The sequence below is a fragment of the Bubalus bubalis genome, chromosome 9 (assembly GCF_019923935.1).
Source record: "Bubalus bubalis isolate 160015118507 breed Murrah chromosome 9, NDDB_SH_1, whole genome shotgun sequence".
In the NCBI taxonomy this organism is placed as follows: Eukaryota; Metazoa; Chordata; class Mammalia; order Artiodactyla; family Bovidae; genus Bubalus; species Bubalus bubalis.
The window spans coordinates 73005339-73027584 of NC_059165.1; the positions used below are offsets into that span (position 1 = coordinate 73005339).

A 22246-nucleotide genomic window follows, 5' to 3' on the forward strand; every position below is an offset into this window, starting at 1 on the left:
GGGATGATGACGTCCCAAGAGCCGTGGGGGCCGGATGGCCAATCTTCACGAGAAGCTTGGGGTCTGGACTTTTACATGAAATACACCACGTTTTAAAGGTTGGCTCAAATGTATATGCTACCCAGACCAAGAAAATGCACTGGCGGAGTGGGTCTGGGCCAGGGCCCAAGGTGGAGAGCTCTGCCGAGGCCCTGCAGCTGACAGAACCTTCAGGACGCTGGGCTGAAGCCACTGGTTTTCAAGGATTTGTTTATTTGAGTAGTTTGTAGCCGTCATCATATTTGATCCTGAGAGGCAAGCAAGGGAGAGAAGATTCTTGGACCCATTTTAGAGTCTGAGACATTGAGGCTGAAGTGGGCTCCTGGAGGGATCACTAATGAAGAGAATTCTGAGATACGTGAGACTGAGTCCCAGGCAACAGCAGTCCCCAAGCCCACCCCACCTGGCCTGCTCCCTCCTAGCTGGGCCCTTCCTAGTCCCCTGGAGAGCCAACCACCCAACAGCAGCCCAGACGGCGGCTCCCTGTGACACCCACCCTCCATACACACAGCTCCAGGACAGGCAGCCGGGCAGAGCCATGCGGCTCTCCATGGGCGCACAGTGCAGTGGCCCGCGAGCCCCATGTGGGGTTCAGGTCCAAGCAGAAACACCTCCTGCAGCCTTGCCCATTATGGGCAGAGTGGAGGGTCCCTGGGTCAGCCAGGCGAATGGCCATGGCCAGTGTGGCAGCCTCACCAGTTGGCCTTCACTGCCTTGATGTCGCTGACGAGGTTCTGGGCCAGGCAGATGCCAAAGATCTGGAAGACAGAGGGCAGGTGAGGGAGGGGCCACTGGGACAGCAGACTGCCCGGGACAGAGTGAGGCTGTGCAGGGCCATAGTGGTACCTGGAGAAGGGCGATGCCCACGAAGACCCCTGCCACAACAATCAGGTTGTCCTGCAGCCACTTTTCAAACTGGCCCACGCAGCCTTTGGTGTGGATGAAGCCCTGCTGCTCCAGCTCCTGGGGACAAATGGGCACCAGGCTCGGCTCGGCCCACCCACAGCCACCAGGGGCCCCACCTCAGTCCAGCATACCAAGCTCAGCCAGGCTCAGGGTCTTATACCTTAGCGCCTGCCACCTGGAGCCCCACCAAAGGGCCTTCTCTTCCCTGGGGTGTCAGCACAGACGGCTTCTCCTCTGAGGCCTTCCCTGACTGCCCTGCCCCAACCCCATTACCTCCCTGCTTTTAGCTTCTTCCTAGTACTTAGGTGAAATTGTCACACTGCTGTTCATATTTCATCCCTGTCTTCCTGTTTTCCTCCTCTACAGGAGCCCACCGCCTTGGGTTCAGCAGTATCAAGACCTGCGCCTCCTGGGACTCAGCACTCCCTCCCCCCACCCCCCCTCACCCCTGCCCCAGGAATCCTTGAGGCCTTTTGGCGCCTTCTTATGAGGGCCCCCCTTCTTATTCTAGTGCCCCTCGTTGCCCCCATCCCTGTCCCCACCCCTCTCACCAGTTTGAGCCGGACGTCGTAGCCACACTGAGTGTTGAGGACATCCTCCTGAGGAGAAACACGCCAGGGAGCAACTCGGTAGGGGCACCCATGAGGCCTCAGGGGAATCGAATGGAACCATGGATTCCGCCGTGGCCGCCACTCCTCAAGGGAAGCCGGCTAGGACCCCAGTGCCTCTCCCTGTCGCCAAGGCGCATGGCCGCAACGCCAGCTTGAACTGCTTCCTTTTTAGGAGCCCTGCCTGCCCATGCGTTGTAAGAATGGGAAGACACCTGGCCCTCAGTGTCCCTGTGCCCTGTGACTGGAAGGATGTCACTGCAAGAAACTTCTGCTCTTAAAGAAAACCAGGAACGTTTCAGAACCCCCACCCCTGCCACACCAGCATGGTGGGCCAAGAGAAGCAGGACCCATCCAGCAGGCCTCAACGCCACCCACCGACACAAACTCCCCAGCCCAGCAGGGCTACTACTACACACAAGAGGGCTTCCCCGACATCAGTGGCCCCCAGAGCAGGGCTGAGGTGAGGTGGTGGGCTGGTTCCAGACTGTGCCTGCGCACTGAGGCCCCGCCCCTCACCAAGGCGCACTCACCTCTGGGTCCCTGACGCAGCAGGAGAAGGGGACCCCGCAGCGCTCCCGGCTGGGGTTCAAGTCAGTGCAGTTGAAGTAGATATTGAGGTTCCAGTCGTTGGGCCCTCGGGCTCCGCAGCAAGACCACTAGGGGGTGGGAGGAGAGCCCGGGTGAGCCAGGCCCACCCCAGGAGCCCCATCCTGTTTGGGGACAGGCCCAGGCTGGCTGGCAGTGGCCTGGAGACAGCCAGTCAGGTGGGAACCTCCCCACAGACAGGTCGAGCCTGGGCCCAGGGCCATCAGAGCAGCTTGAGGCTCCTGACCAGGTTGATGGGGGCTAGGGGTAGTGGGAAGGGGCTCCTGAGCTTGTCCCCCTAGCCCAAGAGAGGCCGAGCAAAGGGAGTGGGCGAGGACGGTAGCCCAAGGACTGTGGCTTCCTCTAGGCCACCTTGAGGGTTGGGAGTTTCAATAATCCCTGAAGAGAGGCTGAAGGCCCCTATCTGTGCCTGGTCTCCCCATACTTGTCCAATAATTTTTACAAAAGATCGTCTCTTTTCCTCTTTCCAGGGCCAGGAGAGCAATCCTGCCACCCTCATGACCATGCCCCATCCCACTTCATGGATGCTGCCATGGGCACCTGTATCCCCATGACCGCTACCCAAGACAATGGGCTGCTTCCTTAGGTAGGGCTGCAATGAAGCAAGCAGCTCACAATCCAGTGGGGAGACAGGCAGCCTTAACTCACTGACACAGCACAGGCTGCCAAATAGCTGGCCCTCGAGGGACCAGCTCGGTGGCAGACACAGGTAGGCCCTGTGGACTGAACGGGGGGAGTGAGGCACAGCCACGCAGCTCTGCCTCCCTCCTCTCTGCTCAGCACCCCTGCTCCCGCTGGAAAACACTGGCTCCTCTCATCACATGCCTGCTCCTTCTCCTCCCCCAGGGCCAGCCCCTAGAGGCCTTCTCCTTCTCCGTGCTTCCCCATTTCAGGCTTTACCACAATTTATAATGCTACACACACACACACATACACACACACGTTTCTTTTGCTTATTTATCATCTGTCTCTTTCCCCAAATCACCATCTGCACAAAGTCAGGTCCTAGCTCTTTTTTTGGAGAAGGCAATGGCAACCCATTCTAGTACTCTTGCCTGGAAAACCCCATGGACGGAGAAGCCTGGTAGGCTGCAGTCCATGGGGTCGCAAAGAGTCGGACACAACTGAGTGACTTCACTTTCACTTTTTACTTTCATGCACTGGAGAAGGAAATGGCAACCCACTTCAGTGTTCTTGCCTGGAGAATCCCAGGGACGGCAGAGCCTGGTGGGCTGCCGTCAATGGGGTCATAGAGAGTTGGACACAACTGAAGCGACTTAGCAGCAGCAGCAGCAGCAGCTCTTTTTCACCCCTGAATCCCCAGCACCTAGCTCACGACCCAGCACATAGTTGGTCCATCACAATTCTGCATTAAATGAACAATAAATCACATCCTAACCACCTGGCTCTTTGTTTACTTCTGCCCTGGGTTGAGAGCGCCTCAAAACAGGCACCAGCTCTGGTTCACCTCTGGATCCCAGAGCAGTTCTTGGGGCGGATGGCATCAAAAGAGCATGACTGTTTAAGTGGGTGTGACTATGAGTGTGTGTGACTAAGTGTGTGAGTGGGTGAGAATGTGCAGGTGGAAGGTGTCTAGGATTTCTTGAACTGTTCACTGACTGCTTCTTCACAGGGGTTAGGTTTGCAAGCTTAAGGGCAGAGCTTCTGGGTGGTGGGGCAGGTCTCAAACCTGACTAAGTTCAGAGGCCAAACAAATAATATAAATGAGAGAAGAGGGCCAACAGGTATAATAAAATAGAGTGATGGGGATGGTAGCAGAGAGCCTCTATACCAGCAAAGGGGCAGTGGCAATGTAGCCCCGGCTGATACTGTGGGCCCAGCTTAGTGGAAGAAGAAATCTATATTTTCATGCCACATTTCTTCCTCTAAGTGTGTCCTAAGCCTGGCCTAGGAGCTGCCAGTTTGAAGCCTCCGGCCTCTGCTCCCCAACCCTGCATCCATGCAGGGTTAGGTACATGGAGATCACCAAGGGCTGGCTTCCTTTCAGACAGGGGGATACCTGGCTCTCTTCCTTGGGGCCTGCCTGGCCTGGTAGGCAAGGGAATGGTCCCAGCACACAGGGAACTTGCTCCTTTGTTCATCTGCCTGGCAGGTGCTTCCTGTATGTAACTGGAGCTGGATGCCGGACTTACGTATTCCTGAGCAAAGTCAATGAGGTTCTGGAGGTCAATGTCGTCCCGATAGGCCTTGACATTGTTGTTGATGAAGAGGTTGAGCTGGTCTCGAATCCAGTCCTTGAAGACGAAGGCCAGGATCCCTGTTGCCAGCTCCAGGAAGAAGATGAGGCCAAGGAACACGGAGAACTGGCGTCAGGGGCAGACAGACAGACAGTGGGGGTCAGAGATACAGGGTCTGGGGTTGCCACTGAGTGGGGTTTCAACCTCCCTCATCCTGACTCAAGGCAGCCCAGAGTCTCCACCTCTACCATATTAGTATTGATTTATGATGAAAAAAGATACCGCTGTTCTTAACGACTCTATTGTCTTTGAGAAGCCACCCTACACACACACAACTCCAGTTTCTTTGGTTGAGGAGGAGCCACTTCCATATAGAGGCCTAGGCACGCATCAAGAGCCCACCAATCAGAGCACTACCTCCCCTGGGGCCACAGGGATTGGTCCAGAGGCGGCCAATCAAGATTAAGGAGATGCAATTAAACAACTTTGGCAGAATGGCTGGGAAAGGAGACTCACTCAGCCTCCAGCAGAGTTCCTGGGAGGGCGGCTTGAAGCCAGTACCTCCGCCCACCCCCCCCCCGCCCGATTCCTGGACATTTTCCACCCCAAGGGGTCTGGAGCCAACTCAGAGGCACAGAGCTGAGAAACAGAGAGGCTAGGCCAAGTGATACTGTGGTGGCCCCTGGATCCAAAGGCACTGGCAGCTAACACATCCCTGGGTTTTCTTAATGCCCATTTTCGCTTAGGGCCCAGGCCACTAGGTTTCGGTCACTTAAAACAGCTGCTGCTGCTGCTTAGTCGCTTCAGTCATGTTCGACTCTGCGACCCTTAGGGACTGTAGCCTTCCAGGCTCCTCTGTCCATGGGATTCTCCAGGCAAGAATACTGGAGTGGGTTGCCATGTCCTCCTCCAGGGGATCTTCCCTACCCAGGGATTGAACCCAGGGCTTCTTTACCGCTGAGACACCAGGGAAGCCCCACTTACAACAGAGGATCCTGTAAATGTATTAATAATACAAATCTGGTGACCACTGTTAAAATTACACAATAATAAAACTACCATTATTAAGCATGAACTATATGTAAGAAGTGCGTGGGAGGAGATTGGGGTCTCCAGTGAATCTAGGTGGGAGGCACTCACAAATTTGAGCAGGAAGGTGTTCTCCCGGAGGGCCCCAATGCAGCCGGCAAAGCCCAGCACGGACATGACGCCTCCAACCACCACAAACAGCCACACAGGGTCAAGGCCTCCCAGATCTGTCAGTGCTGAGATGTTGGAGAGAACGCCCTGTGCAGGGGGAGCAGAGGCAGGTAGAGGGAGACTGGCCCTCCCACCATCTCAGCCCATAGCAGCCCTGCACCATATCCCACTGCCTTACCTTCTCACTCCAGGCCCAGAGACCGATGGCCAGGAACAGGGCCCCCAGCACCTGCAAGAGCAGCAGCAAAGAGCTGAAGGCTGCGGCACCAGCATTCTTTCCCATCCCCAGCAGAGCCCCCTCCCTGCTGGAGCTCAGGCTCTTCAGGAAGCCACAGGGAAAGAGAGAAAGAGGGGAAAGCGCTGTAAATGGGATCCAGGGTCTTTTCCATCTTTCTAAGACTGCATCTCAGTGTTTCTTCCCACAGGGCACAGCTTGGAACACTGAACCCTCCCCAGCCCTAAGAAGGGATCCCTTCTTGGAACTTCAGAATCGGAGCAGAAGAGGGCCAAAACAGTCCCACCAAGCAGCAGCGACTTGTTCCTGAGCCTCTTCCCTCACCTCAGGCCTATTGTAGGGTTCCAGGCTCCTGGCATCCTCTCCAGTATCCTCCCAAGTCTGGTCCTCCTGCTTCCCTGCAATTCTGTGACTGCCACTCTACTCCCGTCCCACCTTTCCAACCTCCATCTGCCAGAGTACATCTTGGCAGCTCATAGCCAAGATCTCTGAATGACCAGGAATCCCAGTGAAAAGCTAGATCAGCAGAGGGGCCCTGGGCTAGGCCTCCTAAACACCACCCACCATCCCACCTCATCTCCATGCTAGGACGAGCCCGGGATGTTCAGGGCAGCTGCCTGAACCCGAGCAGGACATCTAGTCTCAGAGGGAGAGCACCCCCTCCTACCCAAGTGAGGCCATGATCCTACCTCTTCAGACCTCCGTCTCCCACCTGCTTTCTCTACAGGCTCCCTCCCCGCCTCAGCGCAGAGCCTCAGTCAACTCCACCCCTGGCCAGCCACCTTTAGCACCCACCCCTTTCTGACCCCAGGCTCCTCTCACTGCTGTACTCTTTTTCTAGAAATATTTTTCCTTCCCTCCCCCACACTAGATCTGGGATGTGAAACCAAACCTCACTTCTGCCTCATCCCATCTGACCCGCCCATAGCCTTTAGACAGGTGAATGATTACTACTTTCTCTTTTTTAAACCTCCCCATGGTTAACGGCAACCCACTCCAGTGTTCTTGCCTGGAGAATCCCAGGGACAGGGGAACCTGGTGGGCTGCCAGACATCTATGGGGTCGCACAGAGTCGGACACGACTGAAGCGACTTAGCAGCAGCAGCAGCATGGTTAACGCAATGCCATTTCTCCTCCAGCCCTTTCTCAGCCTCCCTCCTACAAGGCTCTGCTTCACTGGTGCCATGCACAAGGCCACCCCCTCCTCCACCAGGTTCCAACCTCAACCTCCAACCTACCCTTCTTCTTCTCAAACTCATCTTCCACCTCATCATGATACTGGCAATCTCCCAATCTCCACCCAAACCTCTCGCTGGCTCTAGAGCCCTTAGTCCACCTGCCTGCTGCAAAAGCCTCCGCGTTCCAGGCTCCATCTCATGCACCGAAAATACATCAGTGAAAAGGGCACATGAGCTCTCAGCCTTCATGGAGTTTACACTCCAGTGGGGGAAACCCATAGTGAGCAAACAAGGTAGTTTCAGATACCAACAGAACCTTTAAAGAAAATCAAACTGGGTGATGTGATGGGAAGTGATGTGGGGGGGAGCATGTTTCAGTTAGGGAGCATGGTGACATTTTAGCTGAGGCCTGAATGATGAAACGGGGCATTGAAGAGAAAACAATTCCAGGCAGTACTGAATTCCAGGTAGAAGTACTGAATTCCAGGCAGAAGTACTGAATTCCAGGCGGAAGTACTGAATTCCAGGCGGAAGTACTGAATTCCAGGCGGAAGTACTGAATTCCAGGCAGAAGTACTGGCAAAGGCCCAGCGGTAAGATCATGGTTGGTGGTGCAAGGGACAAACTGAAGACATGAAGCCAGACACCGCAGGGTGCTCTGGGCCAGTCCTGTCAATTCAGCCTGATAACTTCCCCTGAAACCTTCCTCACCTTGTCCACCCGCCATCACCCCTCCTTTGCCCTAGCCCGCCTCCCTGGTCTCCTTGCCCATGGCAGTCAGGCAGATCTGCCTCTAATACAGAAGCCAAAACAAATCCATCCCCACTGCCCTCAACATGAAACTCAAACTGCCCCAGCCCTGGGGCCTTTCACACTTGGAGTCCCATCCTGGGGAACCCTGGAACAAGCCTGGGTCTCTCATGCCTCTCCCCCACTGACATTTGGCAGCTCCCTCTGCTCAGTGCTCTGCCTCACTTCCACCTACTGCCCACTGAGCTGTCACCTTGGCTCTGCACTTACTGGCTGTGTGACTCTGGGTTAAATGACTTAACCTCTCTGTGCCTGTTCCTTCACCTATAAAATGTAGATTATAATTAAAGTAACTGTGAGAATACAGTAAGTTATAATTCACGTCATCTGCCTAACAGCCCTGAGGAGCAGGCTTCATCATCCCCCACTCCCTGTTAGGGAAGCTGAAGCCCAGAGAGAAGTGACTTGCCCATTGTCTCACAGATAGGCCGGAGACAACCAGAGCCCCAGACTTTCCCACCAGACCAGCTCTCTGCACATGGCCCACACTCTTCAGGCTGTGGTACTACAGGGGCCAAAGGACACCCACACTGCCAGAGCAGCTTGTGGGTAGAGGGCAGTGCCACTGATTCCTGCTAAACAAAACTGAGTGGGCCTGACATTCTGACCAAGGCGTCAGGAGTAGAGACTGAAGAGTCAGCAAGTAGCCTTGGAGAGAGAGGATGGGGGAGGGAGAAGGGAAAGATGACTTGGCAACCCCAGGGATATGGATTCCACCCTGGGAGGGGCACCAGCAGTTCCCTTCTCCAGACAGACAGCCTGGCCCTGACACCTCGATTTGCTCAGCTGTGGAATGCTGAATTCTGTTCCCCAAGGCCAGCTCTCCTGGCCTTTCATTAGGGAATATCCCCCTGTCCTCGGCCGAGAACTAGGGCGACTGGCCCTCCTTGCCTGCAAGCCTCTTAGTTTGGGGGTGGGAGTTCGACCTATTCCCGCCCCCTGCCCTCGCCCCCCACCTCTTTATAGGGGCTTAAGGCGAAGCGGTAGGCCCAGGTACTGGAGCGGTAAAAAGGCTGGAGAGGGAATCCAGCCCTTCGCGAAGGCTTTCCATAGGGACATCGGCAAAACCAGAGGTGGGGCTCCGCGGACCCCTTACACCTCAGGGTAAGGGAGGCAGAAAGGGCGACCCGCACCAAGCAGGGCCGCGGGGTCTTCACCGAAACATCTCCCATTTCTCCGCTGACCCATGAAAAGACCCCGGAAGACTACCCCTCCCCATCCTACTACCGCAGTGGCTGGGACCCGCCCCCTGGAATCCGGGCCTCTCTAATTCCCTCAGGTGCTCCAGAGGGTGGGCGTGGAGGTGGGAAGGGGAGGAAGAAGTTAGGGGACGGTCCCAAGGCCTTGTGGCAGAGTGTCTCCTCCTAGTAGGAGACTGAGCCTCCTCCTTCCACCAGCCCCAGCACAGGGCCCAGAACCCACCCCGGGCTCACCCAGAAGACGATGTTGAAGCCAAACAGGAAGTATTTCCCGCAGCAGCCGACCTCGGGTTCCTGGAAGTGCTGGTGCTTGCCGGGCATGGTGAGTGGCCGCACGCCGGCCCGGGAACCGGGCCCGGAGGCTGGGCCCAGCCCTCCGCGGGCCGCCCTGGGCTAGAGCCGCCCGGGGCCTAGCCCGGCGGCTGCGGCTTCATGGCCGCGGCCACACAGAGAGCCCGTCGGGCCCCGCCCGCCCCGCAGGGACCGCCCCCGGCGCCCGAACAACCCCCGCTCGGTCCACTCAGAGCCCCTCCTCTATGCCTGATTCTGCCCCGCCCTAGGCTCCGCCCCCAGCCCAGCTCAGTCCCCTTTGGAGCCCCGCCTCTGGGTCTGTCTCCGCCCCCTCCCGACTGTTCTCCTCTGGGCCTCGCCCCCATACAGGCACACCACCCCAAGTCCAGGCCCCTCCCCACTGCCCGACTCAGCCCCCTCGGAGCCCCGCCTCTAGGCCTGACTCCGCCCCTTACGCTGGCTGCTGCAGCGTCCCTTGGACCCACCTCAGATGCTTGCTCCGCAAGTCGAAGGCACGGGAGACTCCTAGTTCCCCCCACACCACAAGAATCAGTACCAGCGCCACCCCAACCCCCGGCCTTGCAGTCGGTGCCCATCCCTGAAGAGGAGTAACGACCGCGTTGGTGAGCGAACAGGGAATAGTTATATGGATGGTGTTTTTTAGCACACGTGCAGGACGTTTTATTACAGGGGAGTCGAATCAGAAGTGCTTCTCACTCGGAAATTCAGTTCTGTCTCTACTGGTTCAAACTCAGACGGGATGACACCTGGGTCTTGTGAGGGCCGCGCCTGCTGCTCCCTGCCCCTTCAGTTTTGCCGGGGGGCCATATATCGCAGCCCCCAGTTCAAACCCCTTTGGTGGTTGAAACACCGCCCCGCACCGTCTAACCCCTCTTCCCCATACCAGCGTCTACCTTGATCAGGCTCCTTGTTACCGAAGGGGTCTCACATGAGCCCTCTCAAGGCAAGACTGGAGCAGACCAAGGTTTAGGGGGTCGAGTTTTAGAGTCCTCTTTAAAAATAATTCCAATTTTGGGCTTCCCTGCTGGCTCAGTGATAAAGAATCCTCCTGCCAATTCAGGAGACCCAGGTTCGATCCCTGATCTGGGAAGATCCCACATGCCACGGAGCAACTAAGTTCGTGCACCACGACTATTGAGCCTGTGCTCTACAGCCCCAGAGCTGCAAATGCTGAGGCTGGCGCGCCCTGGAGCCCACACTCCACAAGGAAGCCACCACAGTGAGAAGCCTGTACCCTGCAACCCGAGAGTAGCCCCCGCTGCTCTCAGAGAAAAACCCACGCAGCAACAAAGATCCAGCACAGCCAAAATAAATTACTTTAAACAAAAACTGAATTTTAAAAAAATCTTGTTTAAAGTATTTGTTTAGAACAGGAAGAGAAAAGGGCTTAAGCTTCACCTTCCGGTTAATCCACCTCTGGCAGAGCCACAGTAAGGCCTGATCACCTCTCCTGGGCCAGGCCCTCATCAACCCCACCCCTCTACTCTAGGGACCCACACACAGCTGACTGATAAAGCATAGGCACCACGGCTATGAATCTGATGAGAGGCAACCCATAAAGTTTTTAAAGCAGAGTGATCACTCAGAGCCCCCACTCCTGTCCCTGAGCTCCAGCTCTGTCAGCAGCCTTGAACCCCCCTCCCCCAAATGGAAGAGACTGGCCTTCAGAACACCGAACTTCTTTCCCCAAGGTGGGGGGCATGGTGTTAGTCCTGAATCCTAGGATTCTCTCCTGTTCTCTTTCCACTTGCCATCCCACCTCCTCCACCAGTGACTCACCTCACCACACTGTACCCAACCCAGCCGCCCAGGGTTAAAAAGCCCAGGTTTTCTCCACCTTTCCACTGCCCTGGGCCCTCAAGTTGGTTACTCACCCCTAGGCCTGAGCCCCAGGATAGGGGAGAAACATGCCACCTGCCCTCAGCCCAGCCCCCTTGAGAAATAAATACACACAGCAATGAGAGGCTCAGGGTCCTCTCACACCACAAATTTGTTCTTGGCTAAGGAGTTGCTCTTGGTGGCTGTATCTGCGTGGGCCTGGTACCCAATGATGGTCTTTGTGGAGAGGCCCAGGCGCTCTTTGTAGACACGCCTGGGAGGTAAGTGGGAGAGGAAAGGAGACAGGCAGTCAGCAGCGGGTCCTGCAGTTAACCTGGGACCATGGGTCCTGTGCCCAGAGCCCCTACCCTGGTTCCAGCCACAGTTACTCCTGTTGTATGTGTCTTACCCGAGTGGAAACATGAAATGTGACTAATGCAAAAAAAAAAGATATATCTGCAAGAAATAGTTGGAAATCTAGACTCCACACCCTTTGCACAAGTTCTGGAAGAAAGAAGGGAGAGACAGCATGGAGTATTCTAGAGGTCTCCCTTGCAGGCCAAGCCATTCCCCTTCCACCTTCTCACCTAGAAGAGGCTCAGCCCCCAGCCTGTGCCAGAGATACCCCTCACCCAATGTGTAGCACGCCCTCCTGGTTCTCTGCCTCCCGTGTCCACACAGCAATCTTGTCCCCCTTGGCTCGGATGTTGATGACGGCCCCACATACTTCCTGGCTGTGCTCCCCAAAGCTCTCCCCGATGAGACACAGCAGCTGGACCCAAGAAGGAGGGGGATGAGGCCTCCTGGTGGGCACAGACTGCCCCTACCACCCTTGAGACCACTGCTACCACACCAGCCCAGCCTCTTCCCTTGGGAACCCTCCCCATCCAGCCTCCCACCCAACCCCCCACTCACTGTCTCCAGCCACAGGTGGTCCAGCTCAATGTGGCGCTGCTGCTTGGTGAGGCTGACCAGCCAGCGGCCACCCCGCTTATTCCTGCTGTCTTCCCACATGGGCTTAATGCCATCCTGGGAGGCAGGTTGGTGAATCAACAACCTCCCTTTGTTCGAAGGGAAGGGAGTGCCTGGCCACCTCCCCAGACCCTGCTCCAGCCCCTCCACAGACTAGATCTTCTGTCTTCACCCTTCAGTACAAGCAGGGTCAGCCCTGCAGACCCTCCTGTGGCTCCCATGGGCCCCTAAGCCTCAATATAGGTCACCTCACATAGCCTTGCATAGATGTGTGTTTGTCTCCTTTGCTGAACCAAAATCCTTGAGATGAGAGTTCAGATGGGGGTGATTAAAGGAAGTATCTGGGGCAACCCCAGTGTGGCCAGGGACAGACATCCCAGGCTCGCTGGGCATAAGTCACCTAGGAAAATCTGCAAACGTGGACGTCAGGGCCCCACTGCCCAGCCCCTCCAAGGACAGGCCTGGACATTGACGAGTGTCCTCAGGCAATCCTGATGCAGTCCCCAAGTTAAAGAGCCAGGCCAGAAACCTAGACCCTCTTCGTTGCTCCCCCTTGTTCCCCCCTCCCCTGTTCTTCAAGATGGGGCTCAGGTCTGACACTCTGCCCCAGCTTCTGGACAGCAGTCCTTCAACTGGAAGTTATACTTGGCTCCAAGGAAGGCTGTCCTCAGTACCACACAGTCAAACCCCCTGTGAAGGAGGAAGCTTGGAAGAAATCAGCCCCACTGTGTCCCGGGGAGTGGGGGAAGCCGAGCTTACCTTGAACAGGGCGTAGTCACAGCCGGAAGAGAGCTTACTGGCCAGCTGGATATTATTATATATCCTGGAGAGAGACCCCCACCCCAGGCTGAAAGGCCAAGCTTTTTAGGGCCTGGTTTCAACTGGCCTCAGATCCCTCAACTTCTTACCCCACTGCTTTCACCCACCTTCCAGCCTCCAAGCCTTAGCTCATACTGGTGCCCCTTGCCAAAAACTTCCATCCCCATCTACCCAGACACTCAAATCCCACCTTCTCACCCACCCCTAGGGTTTGTGAAGCACCTTGCAGATCCCCTCACTGGATCACCACAGATGAAACAGTCTGAAACTCACTCAGTAGCTGAGACAAGCTCAGAGAGGGGAAGGAACTCGCCTAGGGTCACAAGGCCTAAGGCAGCAGAGTCACGGTCAACTGCTTGCTTCTCCCACTTCCCAGGCTTTCTCCCTGAGTCCCAGGAAGGCTTGGGGGCAGGGACTGTGACCCAGCCCAAACTCCCTGCCACTTCCCTGCAGAGCCCACCAAGCTCCAGCCCTCAGGAGATGCTGCAAGACCCCAGAAGGGCTGGGAAAGTGGTGTAGGCAGCAGCTCCCTGGAGGGGTGGGGTCTGGGAAAGATCCGCAGCTAAGGCCCCCTGACCTCAGCCTCCTCCATGAGGGACAAACACTCACGCCCAGAAGTCCTCCACGGTGTTGAACTTGGTGACCCGATGCAGGTTGTTCTGCCAGGCTCGGCTGCGGTCATTCTTGAAGAACCACAGAGCCCACCTGGGGGGTGGGGGAGGGGGCAGGAGGAAGCAAGAGTGCATCCACCTGCCCGCCCCACCCCACCTCCACAGCAATAGGTTGGCCCGGAAGTCCTGCTCCTTCCCGAGCCAACAGGGAGGTAGGGTTTGTAGCACCGGTCCCACAAGGTTATGGGGACAGTGATCCTGCTGGTGGAGCCTTTAACACGGAATCTCAGCTGGATTAAGGCTGAAAGGGCCAGCAGGGCCCAAGTCTTAGGGCAGCTCTGGCCTTTCCCAGACGAGGAAGTGAGGTCAAAGCCAAAGGTAGGGCCTGCCCTACCTGTTGAGCAGCGGGTGTAAGTCCGGTTTGCCCTCCTCCGGGGCCTTCCTCAGAGCCTCCTCTCCCATGCACGGCCCCGCGGCTGCCTCCTCCTCCTCTTTCTCATTCTCTTTCTTCCACTTTTGGATCCCATCCTCAGCCTCTTCAGCCTGACCAAGGAGAGGAGTCAAGCTGGGCGGTGAGCCCCGGCCCTCGCTGCCCAAGGGGGCAGATGGGTGGACTTACAGGGCGGGCAGCAGCCATGCTGAGCCTGGGCTCCACAGGCACCCAGCCATCCGAGGGGGCCTCCAGCTGCCGGCCTTAAACCCACCATCGCCCCGCCCCACTCACCCAGAGCAGGCGACTGGGAGGAGCCAGCGTGGGGGTGGGCGTGGGGTGTTCCGAGGAGGAAGGGCTTATTCTATTATTCCCATCAGCAAGCATTTAGTGAGCACCTTCTGCATGCAGGCTGGGGTCTGGGGACACAGCTGTGACCAGGCAGACCTAGCCTCAGCCCACATGGCACTGGTCATTTGGGGGCTAAGACAGGATGGCAAGGGTCAGTATTAGGGGTTTGCCCTTAGTGAAACCACATCCCACCAAGGGTAGACCCTGAATTTAAAGCGGATTGACCCAGAAATGGCAGAAGGTGGAGGGGAGCAGGGCTGGGCCAGGTCAGAGACGATACAGACATTGTGGTGTCTCCCTTGGGGCTCTGCTGTCATTCACCCCTCAATTTTTGCCATCAATGTCATTTGACACAGGCATGTATCTAGTCTCTGGAAGCATCTGTGGGTTTTCTTTTTTATGTGATTATTTAGAAACAAGAAGCTTGTATATTAGAAATCCACATTTTGAGATTTTAGGTTTGGCAACACCGGGGCCTCCTTCTCCCAATCTGTTGCAGCCAGCGCTGCCTTTTGGAAGAGCAAATGCGGATCCACATGGCCCCTGTGCCCACTGCACTCATGTTCCTTCCCTCCCATCCCCTGAGCATTCTCCACCTGGCCATGGTTGGCAAGGGCCAGTGCACCTGTCCACAGCTGGAGTCAAGTCCTCCTTGCCCCCACCTCAGCCAAGTACATGAACCTCATTGAGTCTCAGTCTTCCTCTCTGTAAAATTGGAACATTAATGAAACACAACTCAGAAGCTTACTGTATTAAGTGATATAAAACAAGTCCATAAAACAAGGCCTGCTCAGTGGTCAATAGCAGTCAGCTGAGGGCCTCCCCAGGGTGGAGGAGGGACTGGGGAAGTGAGGGAGGGAAAGCTGGATATCCTTTCCCCGCCTTCTGAACAGCAGCCTTTTCTGCAGGGGCTGAAACCTCCCCAAGTTTCTCAAGGTTTCTCACACTCCCCTTGGCCCAGCTCTGTAACAGACCAGTGTCTTCCCCTCTGCCACACACAGGAGAGCCATGGGTGACAGTTAATATCTGTTCAACCCGCATCTCTAAGCTCCAGCTGGTGCTGCCAGGCCTGTGAGGGGGCTGGGTGCTGGGAGGCACTGAGGAGCAGATGAGTGGCCCTTGTGCTCTGGTCTATCAGGGGGGCAGACACCAGGTCATCTCACAAAGACCTGTGTCACAGCAAACGCAAGCCTCTGAAGGAAACGGATTCACAGATGGGAGAAGACCAAGTCCGTGACCTGAACTGGGGGCTCTAGAGCAGCACTTCTCAAGAGCATGGATCAGAATCACCTGCAAGGCTTGCTAAATAGTGACCGCTGCACTCTGCCTCTGAGGTGGCGCTAGTGGTAAAGAACCCGCCTGCCAATGCAGGATATGTAAGAGATGTGAGTTCAATCCATGGGTCAGGAAGATCTGGAGGAGGGCATGGCAACTCCAGCATTCTTGCGTGGAGAATCCCATGGACAGAGGAGCCTGATGGGCTACAGTCCATGGGGTCGCAAAGAGTCAGACAGGACTGAAGTGACTTGGCACAAACAAATGAATACCTGGCTTGGCTTGAGAACTGGCATTTCTAACAAGTTCCTGTATGAGCTGGTCAGGAACCTCATTTTGAGAACTACCAACTCAGAGGCAGTTCACAGAAGAGGTGATGTTTGAGCAAGAGTTAATGAGCCTGGTGGAGAAGGGTATCTCTGGGAGTGGAAGCGGCATGTGCAGAGGCTCTGGGGCAAAGGGAACATGAGGTACTGGAGGAAGAGAATAAAGACCACTGCAGCTGACGCCTAAAGGGGAAAGGATGGTGAGTCTTGATGTTAGGAGAGTGGAGAGCCATTGGGTGCTTCAAGGGCTGGGGAGGTAATCAGATGGGCTTTCTAGCAAGTTCTCTGGCTGCTGTGTAGGAAACATACCCTGCTCAATTAAGAGTGAATGGAAGGAGATCTATCTGGATGCAAACATGGTTGTCCAGGTGATGAATGGGGCAGCTGGGAAGATGAGGGAATATGGATTTCAGAGGTATTTAGAAGGAAGACTCAGTGGTGTTTGGTGGTGGATAGGCTCAGGAGGGCCTTCCCTGGTGGCTCAGATGGTAAAGTTTATGCCTGCAGTGCAGGAGATCCAGGTTTGATCCCTGGGTAGGGAAGATCCCCTGAAGGAGGGCATGGCAACCCACTCCAGTTTTCTTGTCTGGAGAGCTCCATGGATAGAGGAGCCCGGCAGGCTACAGTCCACGTGTCACAAACAGTCAGACATGCCTGAGCAACTAACACACACAAACACACAGGCTCTGGAGAGGTGGGCATGGAGCCTGGCTTCCTGTTGCTGTATAATAAACTACCGCAAATCCAGTGACTTAAAACCACAATAATCACTTATTTTGCTCACAGATCTGCAATTTGGGTAGCACTTGATAGGGATGGTCCATCTCTACTCCAAAGCCCTGTTGACTGGAGTGGCTCACAGGCTGGGACTGGGGCTGTCTGCTCACTCTAGTGGGGCAGTCTTTGCTGGCTCTCAGATGGAACCTCAGCTGGGGTGTCAACCAAGATAGCTCTTTGTGGCCTCACCATGTGACCACTTGGCTTCCTCGTGGCACAATGGCTGGGTTCCCAGGATGAGTGTCCCAAGAGAGGAGAGGCAGAAGCTGCCTGTTTCTTAAGGCACCAGCCTGAAACCTGGCACAGCTTCACCACCACTGTATTCTGTTAGCGTCCCAGGGTCCATGTCCAAGGCACTGTTTTAGGCACTGAGGAACACAGGTGTGAACAAAATTTCTCTTTGCCTTGGAAGTTCCCAGGACTGAGCCCTTGGACTTCAGCTCTGCTCTGTCAACGCTTGCCATTTCATGATCCCATTCAGTCATGGGCATGGGATGTCACATGTACAGAACACCTGTGGCCTGGCATGAAATCCTGAAGAGCGCATCCAACTGCCTGCTCACAGCTCCACCTGGATATCTTACATGCACCTGTCTCACACCTACTGCATTCAAAGCTGAATTCCTGGCTTTCCCCTGTCCCCCAACCTTCTCCTCCCGTAGTCTTCTCCATCCTTCCACCTGCTCAGCCAAAAATCCTGGACTGGTCCTGACTCATCTCTTTCTAACCCATCAGCACATTCCATATTCAGCTCTACCTACAAATATCCAGGATTCAGCCACTTCTCTCCATCTCCATTGCCACACCCTAGTCCAAATGGACTGTCATCTTCCCTGTACTATGGCAATGGTATGCATACTGGCCCCAGCTTCCACCGTGGCCCAAGAACAATCTACTGTCTACACAGTTCAGTTCAGTCACTCAGTTGTGTCCGACTCTGCGACACCATGGACTACAGCACGCCAGGCCTCCCTGTCCCTCACCGGAGTTTACTCAAACTCATGTCCATTGAGTCAGTGATGCCATCCAACCATCTCATCCTCTGTCATCCCCTTCTCCCCCTGCCTTCAATCTTTACCAGCCTCAGGTTCTTTTCCAATGAGTCAGTTCTTCGCATCAGGTGGCCAAAGTATTGGAGTTTCAGTTTCAGCATCAGTCCTTCCAATGAATATTCAGGACTGATTTCCTTTAGGATTGACTGGTTGGATCTCTTTGCTGTCCAAGGGACTCTCAAGAGTCTTCTCCAACTCCACAGTTCAAAAGTATCAATTCTTTGGCGCTCAGCTTTCTTTATAGTCCAACTCTCACATCCATACATGACTACTGGAAAAACCATAGCTTTGACTAGATGGACCTTTGTCGGCAATGTCTCTGCTTTTTAATGTGCTGTCTATGTTGGTCATAGCTTTTCTTCCAAGGAGCAAGCGTCTTTTAATTTCATGGCTGCAGTCACCATCTGCAGTGATTTTGGAGCCCAGAAAAATAAAGTCTCTCACTGTTTCCCCATCTATTTGCCATGAAGTGATGGGACCAGATTCCATGATCTTAGTTTTATGAATGTTGAATTTTAAGCCAGCTTCTTCACTCTCCTCTTTTACTTTCATCAAGAGGCTGTTTAGTTCTTCTTCGCTTTCTGCCATAAGGGTGGTGTCATCTGCATACCTGGGGTTATTGATATTTCTCTCAGCTTCCCTGACAGTTCAGTTGGGAAAGAATCCACCTGCAATACAGGAGACCCTGGTTCAAGTCCTGGGTTGGGAAGATCCGCTGGAGAAGGGATAGGCTACCCACTCCAGTATTTCTGGGCTTCCCTTGTGGTTCAGCTGGTAAAGAATCCGCCTGCAATGCAGGAGACCTGAGTTTGATCCCTGGGTTGGGAAGATCCCCTGGAGAAGGAAAAGACTACCCACTTCAGTATTCTGGCCTGGAGATGTCCATGGGGTTGCAAAGAGTCAGACATGACTGAGAGACTGTCTACACAGTGAACCTTAAAAAGGAAAGTGAAATTACATCACTCCTGTGCTCACAGTCCAAAGGTCTGTAAGGCCCCACCAGCTCTCAGCACCCCCTCCCCATGACTCTCCACCCCTACAGCCACACTGGCTGCCTTGCAGGTCTTCAAACATGCCAGACCCACACCTGACCTAGGACTTTACACTGGCTGCTTTCTCAATTCCTACCTCAAGCCAGTCCTTCCCTGCCAATGCATTTAACTGGTCAAGCGCTCATCCCCCACTGCAGCATTCCCATGCTCTTTATCTTCTTTGCTTTCTCTCCAAGCACTTGCACCTCCTGACACACCCTATATTCTACTTATTTATTTTACTCATCATCTGCCTTCTCGTGCTAGAACATCAGGTCCCCAGGGCCTCTTTTACTCACGACTCTGTTCTGCAGTTCCTAGGGCAGGGCCTGGCTCATGGCAAGTACTCAGAAGTCAGAGCGACAAGGGAGAACTAACATTAGACTTAGCGAGGTAAGTGTCACTGATTTTGACAAAAGTAACACAGTCTAACTGAGCGACTTCACTTTCACTTTTCACTTTCATGCATTGGAGAAGGAAATGGCAACCCACTCCAGTGTTCTTGCCTGGAGAATCCCAGGGACGGGGGAGCCTGGTGGGTTGCCGTCTATGGGGTCGCACAGAGTCGGACACAACTGAAGCGACTTAGCAGCAGCAGCAGCAGCAACACAGTCTAAGGGATCTTATTTGATCACTAGTCATTTGTTAATTATCTGCCTTCTCCTTCTTGAATGGTAAGCTCTAGAAGAGCAAGAACTTCATGTGTCTTGCTTTCTGCTGAGTCTCCAGTACCTAGAACAGTACCTCACACACAGTAGACACTCAGGAAAGACCGGCTGAAAAGACTAGATGCCAAGGACCAGTTACTTTCCCTCTCTGGGTATTGGGTCTTTCATCTGTTAAGTGGGAATGTAAATGCCTGCTTTAAAGGATTGACTTTAGGACTTATTGATATAACGGATATAGTGCATGGCACACAGGTGTTCAATCAGTATTACCCACCTCCCCTGCCTGATCTTAGGCCCCCCATCCTGCCTGCCTGCCTTCCTCCCCATCCTGAGGCCTGGACAGCAGGAATGTTGCTAAATGTCCAGTCACATGGTTAGGCCCCACATGCAGAGTTATAAAAGCACATCTGGATTTTTATAGAAACCCAAGCAGAAACTAGGATCCTGGGACTCTCTTACGAGAACCCCTGCTGCTCCAGTTGGGATTTTTCTCCCATCCCCTTCCCCACACTCTCCCAGGCTTCCCTCTCCAGAAGCTTCTTAGTACATTCTTAAGAAGGGGAAAGAAAAGAGGAATAGCAGGGCCTATTTTCCAGGTCAGAGAGAGAACAGAAACAAAGAGACGGCCCTGAGAACTCACGGGTTTAGGGTCTGGCCAGAAAGAGACCCAGGGGTCTGGACTCTGCCATCTATGCCCTAAAGGAGGGTCAACCATGTGACATCGGGTAAAGAGTCCAGCGTGCTGGGAAGCGGTGACCCAGTAACCATGCCACCTTCTTCTGGAGACAGCCCATATGCAGATAGAGAAGGAAAGATGCAGCAAATGTTAACAACTGGTGAACCTAGGTGAGGATATCTGGGAATTCATTGTGCTAATATTATGACTTTTCTAAAGGTTTTGTTCATTGTATTATGTTTGGGTTCCCTGGTGGCTCAGACAGTAAAGCGTCTGCCTGCAGTGCATGAGACCTGGGTTCGATCCCTGGTTCGGGAAGATCCCCTGGAGAAGGAAATGGCAACTCACTCCAGTGTTCTTGCCTGGGAAACCCCATGGACAGAGGAACCTAGCAGGCTACAGTCCATGGGGTCACAAAGAGTTGGACATGACTGAGCAACTTCACGTTATGTTTGGAACTTTTTTCTAGGCTTGAGGTTTTCAAAAATAAAAAAAATTGGAGGCAAAAACCTTTTGCAGGGCAGAGGGGCTAGTGGCTCACTCAATAATTATTCTTCCCTTTTCATACTTTGATTCAAGGAAGTCATAAGCCCAGAGAGATCGCCAAACTTTTCTAACGTCCCTGCAGTTAGGTGTAGCCAATGACAAGTAGGCAGGAATTGTTGGCTTCCAGGAAAATTCCTTAAGAAAAAGACAGAAAACTGGCAGGTGTTCTTTTTACCCTACTTCCCTTCCTCCTGCTTTCTGCATGGACATGAGGGATGGAGCTGCAGCAGCCATCTTAGGCCATGAAGTGGCCTTGAAAGCGGAATCCAGGTACTAAGAATAATCGAATAGGAAGATAGGATTCTGGGTCTCTGATGATTATGAAGTCATCACACCAACTATGGACTGCCTACTGCATGACCTCTTTAAGTGAAAGAATAAATACCTGCTTTGCTAAGCTTCTGATGAGCAGCCAAATGAACTTCCTACCTGATTCAGAATTTAATCCATTTTCTATTCCCTCTACACTCTGGATTTTTCCACCTGCCGGATCCCCTGCTGGGAAAGTTCACCATCACATTGTAAGGTCCTTCTCATTTTTCAAAACCCAGGTTTAATGTCACTTTCTCCTGGAGGTTTTCCCTGCCTACTTCCTCTCTCCTGGACTCACGATGCCTCCTGCTGTTGTTCAGTCACTTAGTTGTGTCTGACTCTTTGTGACCCCATGGACTGCAGCACGCCAGGCTTCCCAGTCCTTCACTATCTCCTGGAGTTTGCTCAAACACATGTCCACTGAGTCAGTGATACCATCCGACCATCTCATCCTCGGTCATCCCCTTCTCCTCCTGCCTTCAGTCTTTCCCAGCATCAGGGTCTTTTCCAATGAGTCTTTTCCTGATGCTCCTGTTAAACTCCTCCACAGCCCATTTGCTGCCTATCTGAGGATTCTTTATTACTTGTTGTTTTGGCTTCTCTTTAACATTTGTCCACCTGTCCTCTAATCCCCTTGGTTTCCCTGCCACCGCACTCTCCAGCTTCTCCTCCTCTCTGTGCTGCTTCTTCTCAGCCTTTCCCTGGGCTCCTCTGCCCCTGGCCACTCAGGAAGTTTGCAGTGACTCAGCATTCTGTTCCGACCCTCCATTCTTTTCACTCTCCCTGTTCCTCTGGGCAGCTGCATCCTCCCCATGACTCCAGCCACCACCTCCATGCAAATAACTCCAAATCCAACGGTGTCCTGGGCTGGCATGGATAAGCTTGTGAGAACAAAGTGTTAGGAATTTTGTGAGACAGACATTAAAGCCACTATTAAAAATTACATAAACTTATGGTTATATAAATATTAAAAACAAAGATAATAAGCACTTAAAACATAACTTCCTAATTATTTTACTATTATCTATGCTTTTCAGATTATTTTATATCTATTTTACCTGAATGGTGGAAATGCTGTATAAGGGAGTGCTACCACATGTCTCTTCCCAACTCTCTGCTCAGAGACATCACAGTGACAGCTTGAAACAAACCACAGGGGTAGAATTTACACCACGGGTATGGGCAAACTCTATAAGGTGCTTCTCTGCTTGGAAAGCCATGTATTAAAGACTTCCCAGTATACCATGGCCCAAATAAATACCTGAAGCCAGCATGGAGTAGCTTCCTG

The 22246-nt window shown here is 53.9% G+C and overlaps 2 protein-coding genes and 1 long non-coding RNA gene across 6 annotated transcripts; 1 reads left to right on the forward strand and 2 right to left on the reverse strand.

The window, feature by feature from the left end:
- Nucleotides 1–232: 232 nt before the first annotated feature.
- Nucleotides 233–9450, reverse strand: TSPAN17 (tetraspanin 17). 3 transcript variants are annotated; one of them, XM_006075537.3, is made up of 9 exons: nucleotides 9217–9450; nucleotides 5739–5789; nucleotides 5501–5647; nucleotides 4316–4486; nucleotides 2087–2212; nucleotides 1497–1544; nucleotides 886–1002; nucleotides 736–797; nucleotides 233–287 (listed from the first exon to the last, which is right to left on the reverse strand). In XM_006075537.3, the coding sequence occupies exons 1-9, from the start codon at nucleotides 9301–9303 to the stop codon at nucleotides 251–253; spliced, it is 846 nt and encodes a 281-aa protein (XP_006075599.1). In that variant the 5' UTR covers nucleotides 9304–9450; the 3' UTR covers nucleotides 233–250. The 3 variants fall into 3 exon arrangements, 2 of the variants coding, with proteins under 2 accessions (XP_006075599.1, XP_006075601.1); XR_329037.3 differs by having other exon boundaries at nucleotides 536–797; XM_006075539.3 differs by lacking the exon at nucleotides 5501–5647.
- Nucleotides 9451–9603: 153 nt separating this feature from the next.
- On the forward strand, nucleotides 9604–10623 carry LOC123335097. Its single transcript, XR_006553417.1, has 2 exons — nucleotides 9604–9896; nucleotides 10355–10623. It is a non-coding gene; the product is annotated as an uncharacterized LOC123335097 (long non-coding RNA).
- Nucleotide 10624: 1 nt separating this feature from the next.
- Nucleotides 10625–14289, reverse strand: EIF4E1B (eukaryotic translation initiation factor 4E family member 1B). 2 transcript variants are annotated; one of them, XM_044947781.1, is made up of 7 exons: nucleotides 14134–14289; nucleotides 13909–14057; nucleotides 13513–13608; nucleotides 12844–12907; nucleotides 12028–12141; nucleotides 11745–11884; nucleotides 10625–11386 (listed from the first exon to the last, which is right to left on the reverse strand). In XM_044947781.1, exons 1-7 carry the CDS (start codon nucleotides 14149–14151, stop codon nucleotides 11272–11274), a joined length of 696 nt encoding a protein of 231 aa, XP_044803716.1. In that variant the 5' UTR covers nucleotides 14152–14289; the 3' UTR covers nucleotides 10625–11271. The 2 variants fall into 2 exon arrangements, with proteins under 2 accessions (XP_044803716.1, XP_044803717.1); XM_044947782.1 differs by lacking the exon at nucleotides 11745–11884.
- Nucleotides 14290–22246: the final 7957 nt, after the last annotated feature.

What these genes read in the sequence shown, in the direction of transcription:
- EIF4E1B (XM_044947781.1), bottom strand. An exon ending in ACCACCTGTGGCTGGAGACA is followed by an intron (nt 11,885 to 12,027) that starts GTGAGTGGGGGG and finishes TCTTGGGTCCAG; the next exon opens with CTGCTGTGTCTCATCGGGGA. An exon ending in GAGGGCGTGCTACACATTGG is followed by an intron (nt 11,387 to 11,744) that starts GTGAGGGGTATC and finishes CTTACCTCCCAG; the next exon opens with GCGTGTCTACAAAGAGCGCC.
- TSPAN17 (XM_006075537.3), bottom strand. Translation starts at nt 9,303, where the DNA reads ATGCCCGGCAAGCACCAGCACTTCCAGGAACCCGAGGTCGGCTGCTGC. An exon ending in ACACCTTCCTGCTCAAATTT is followed by an intron (nt 4,487 to 5,500) that starts GTGAGTGCCTCC and finishes CCCTGACGCCAG; the next exon opens with TTCTCCGTGTTCCTTGGCCT. An exon ending in GCTGCGTCAGGGACCCAGAG is followed by an intron (nt 1,545 to 2,086) that starts GTGAGTGCGCCT and finishes GTTTCTCCTCAG; the next exon opens with GAGGATGTCCTCAACACTCA.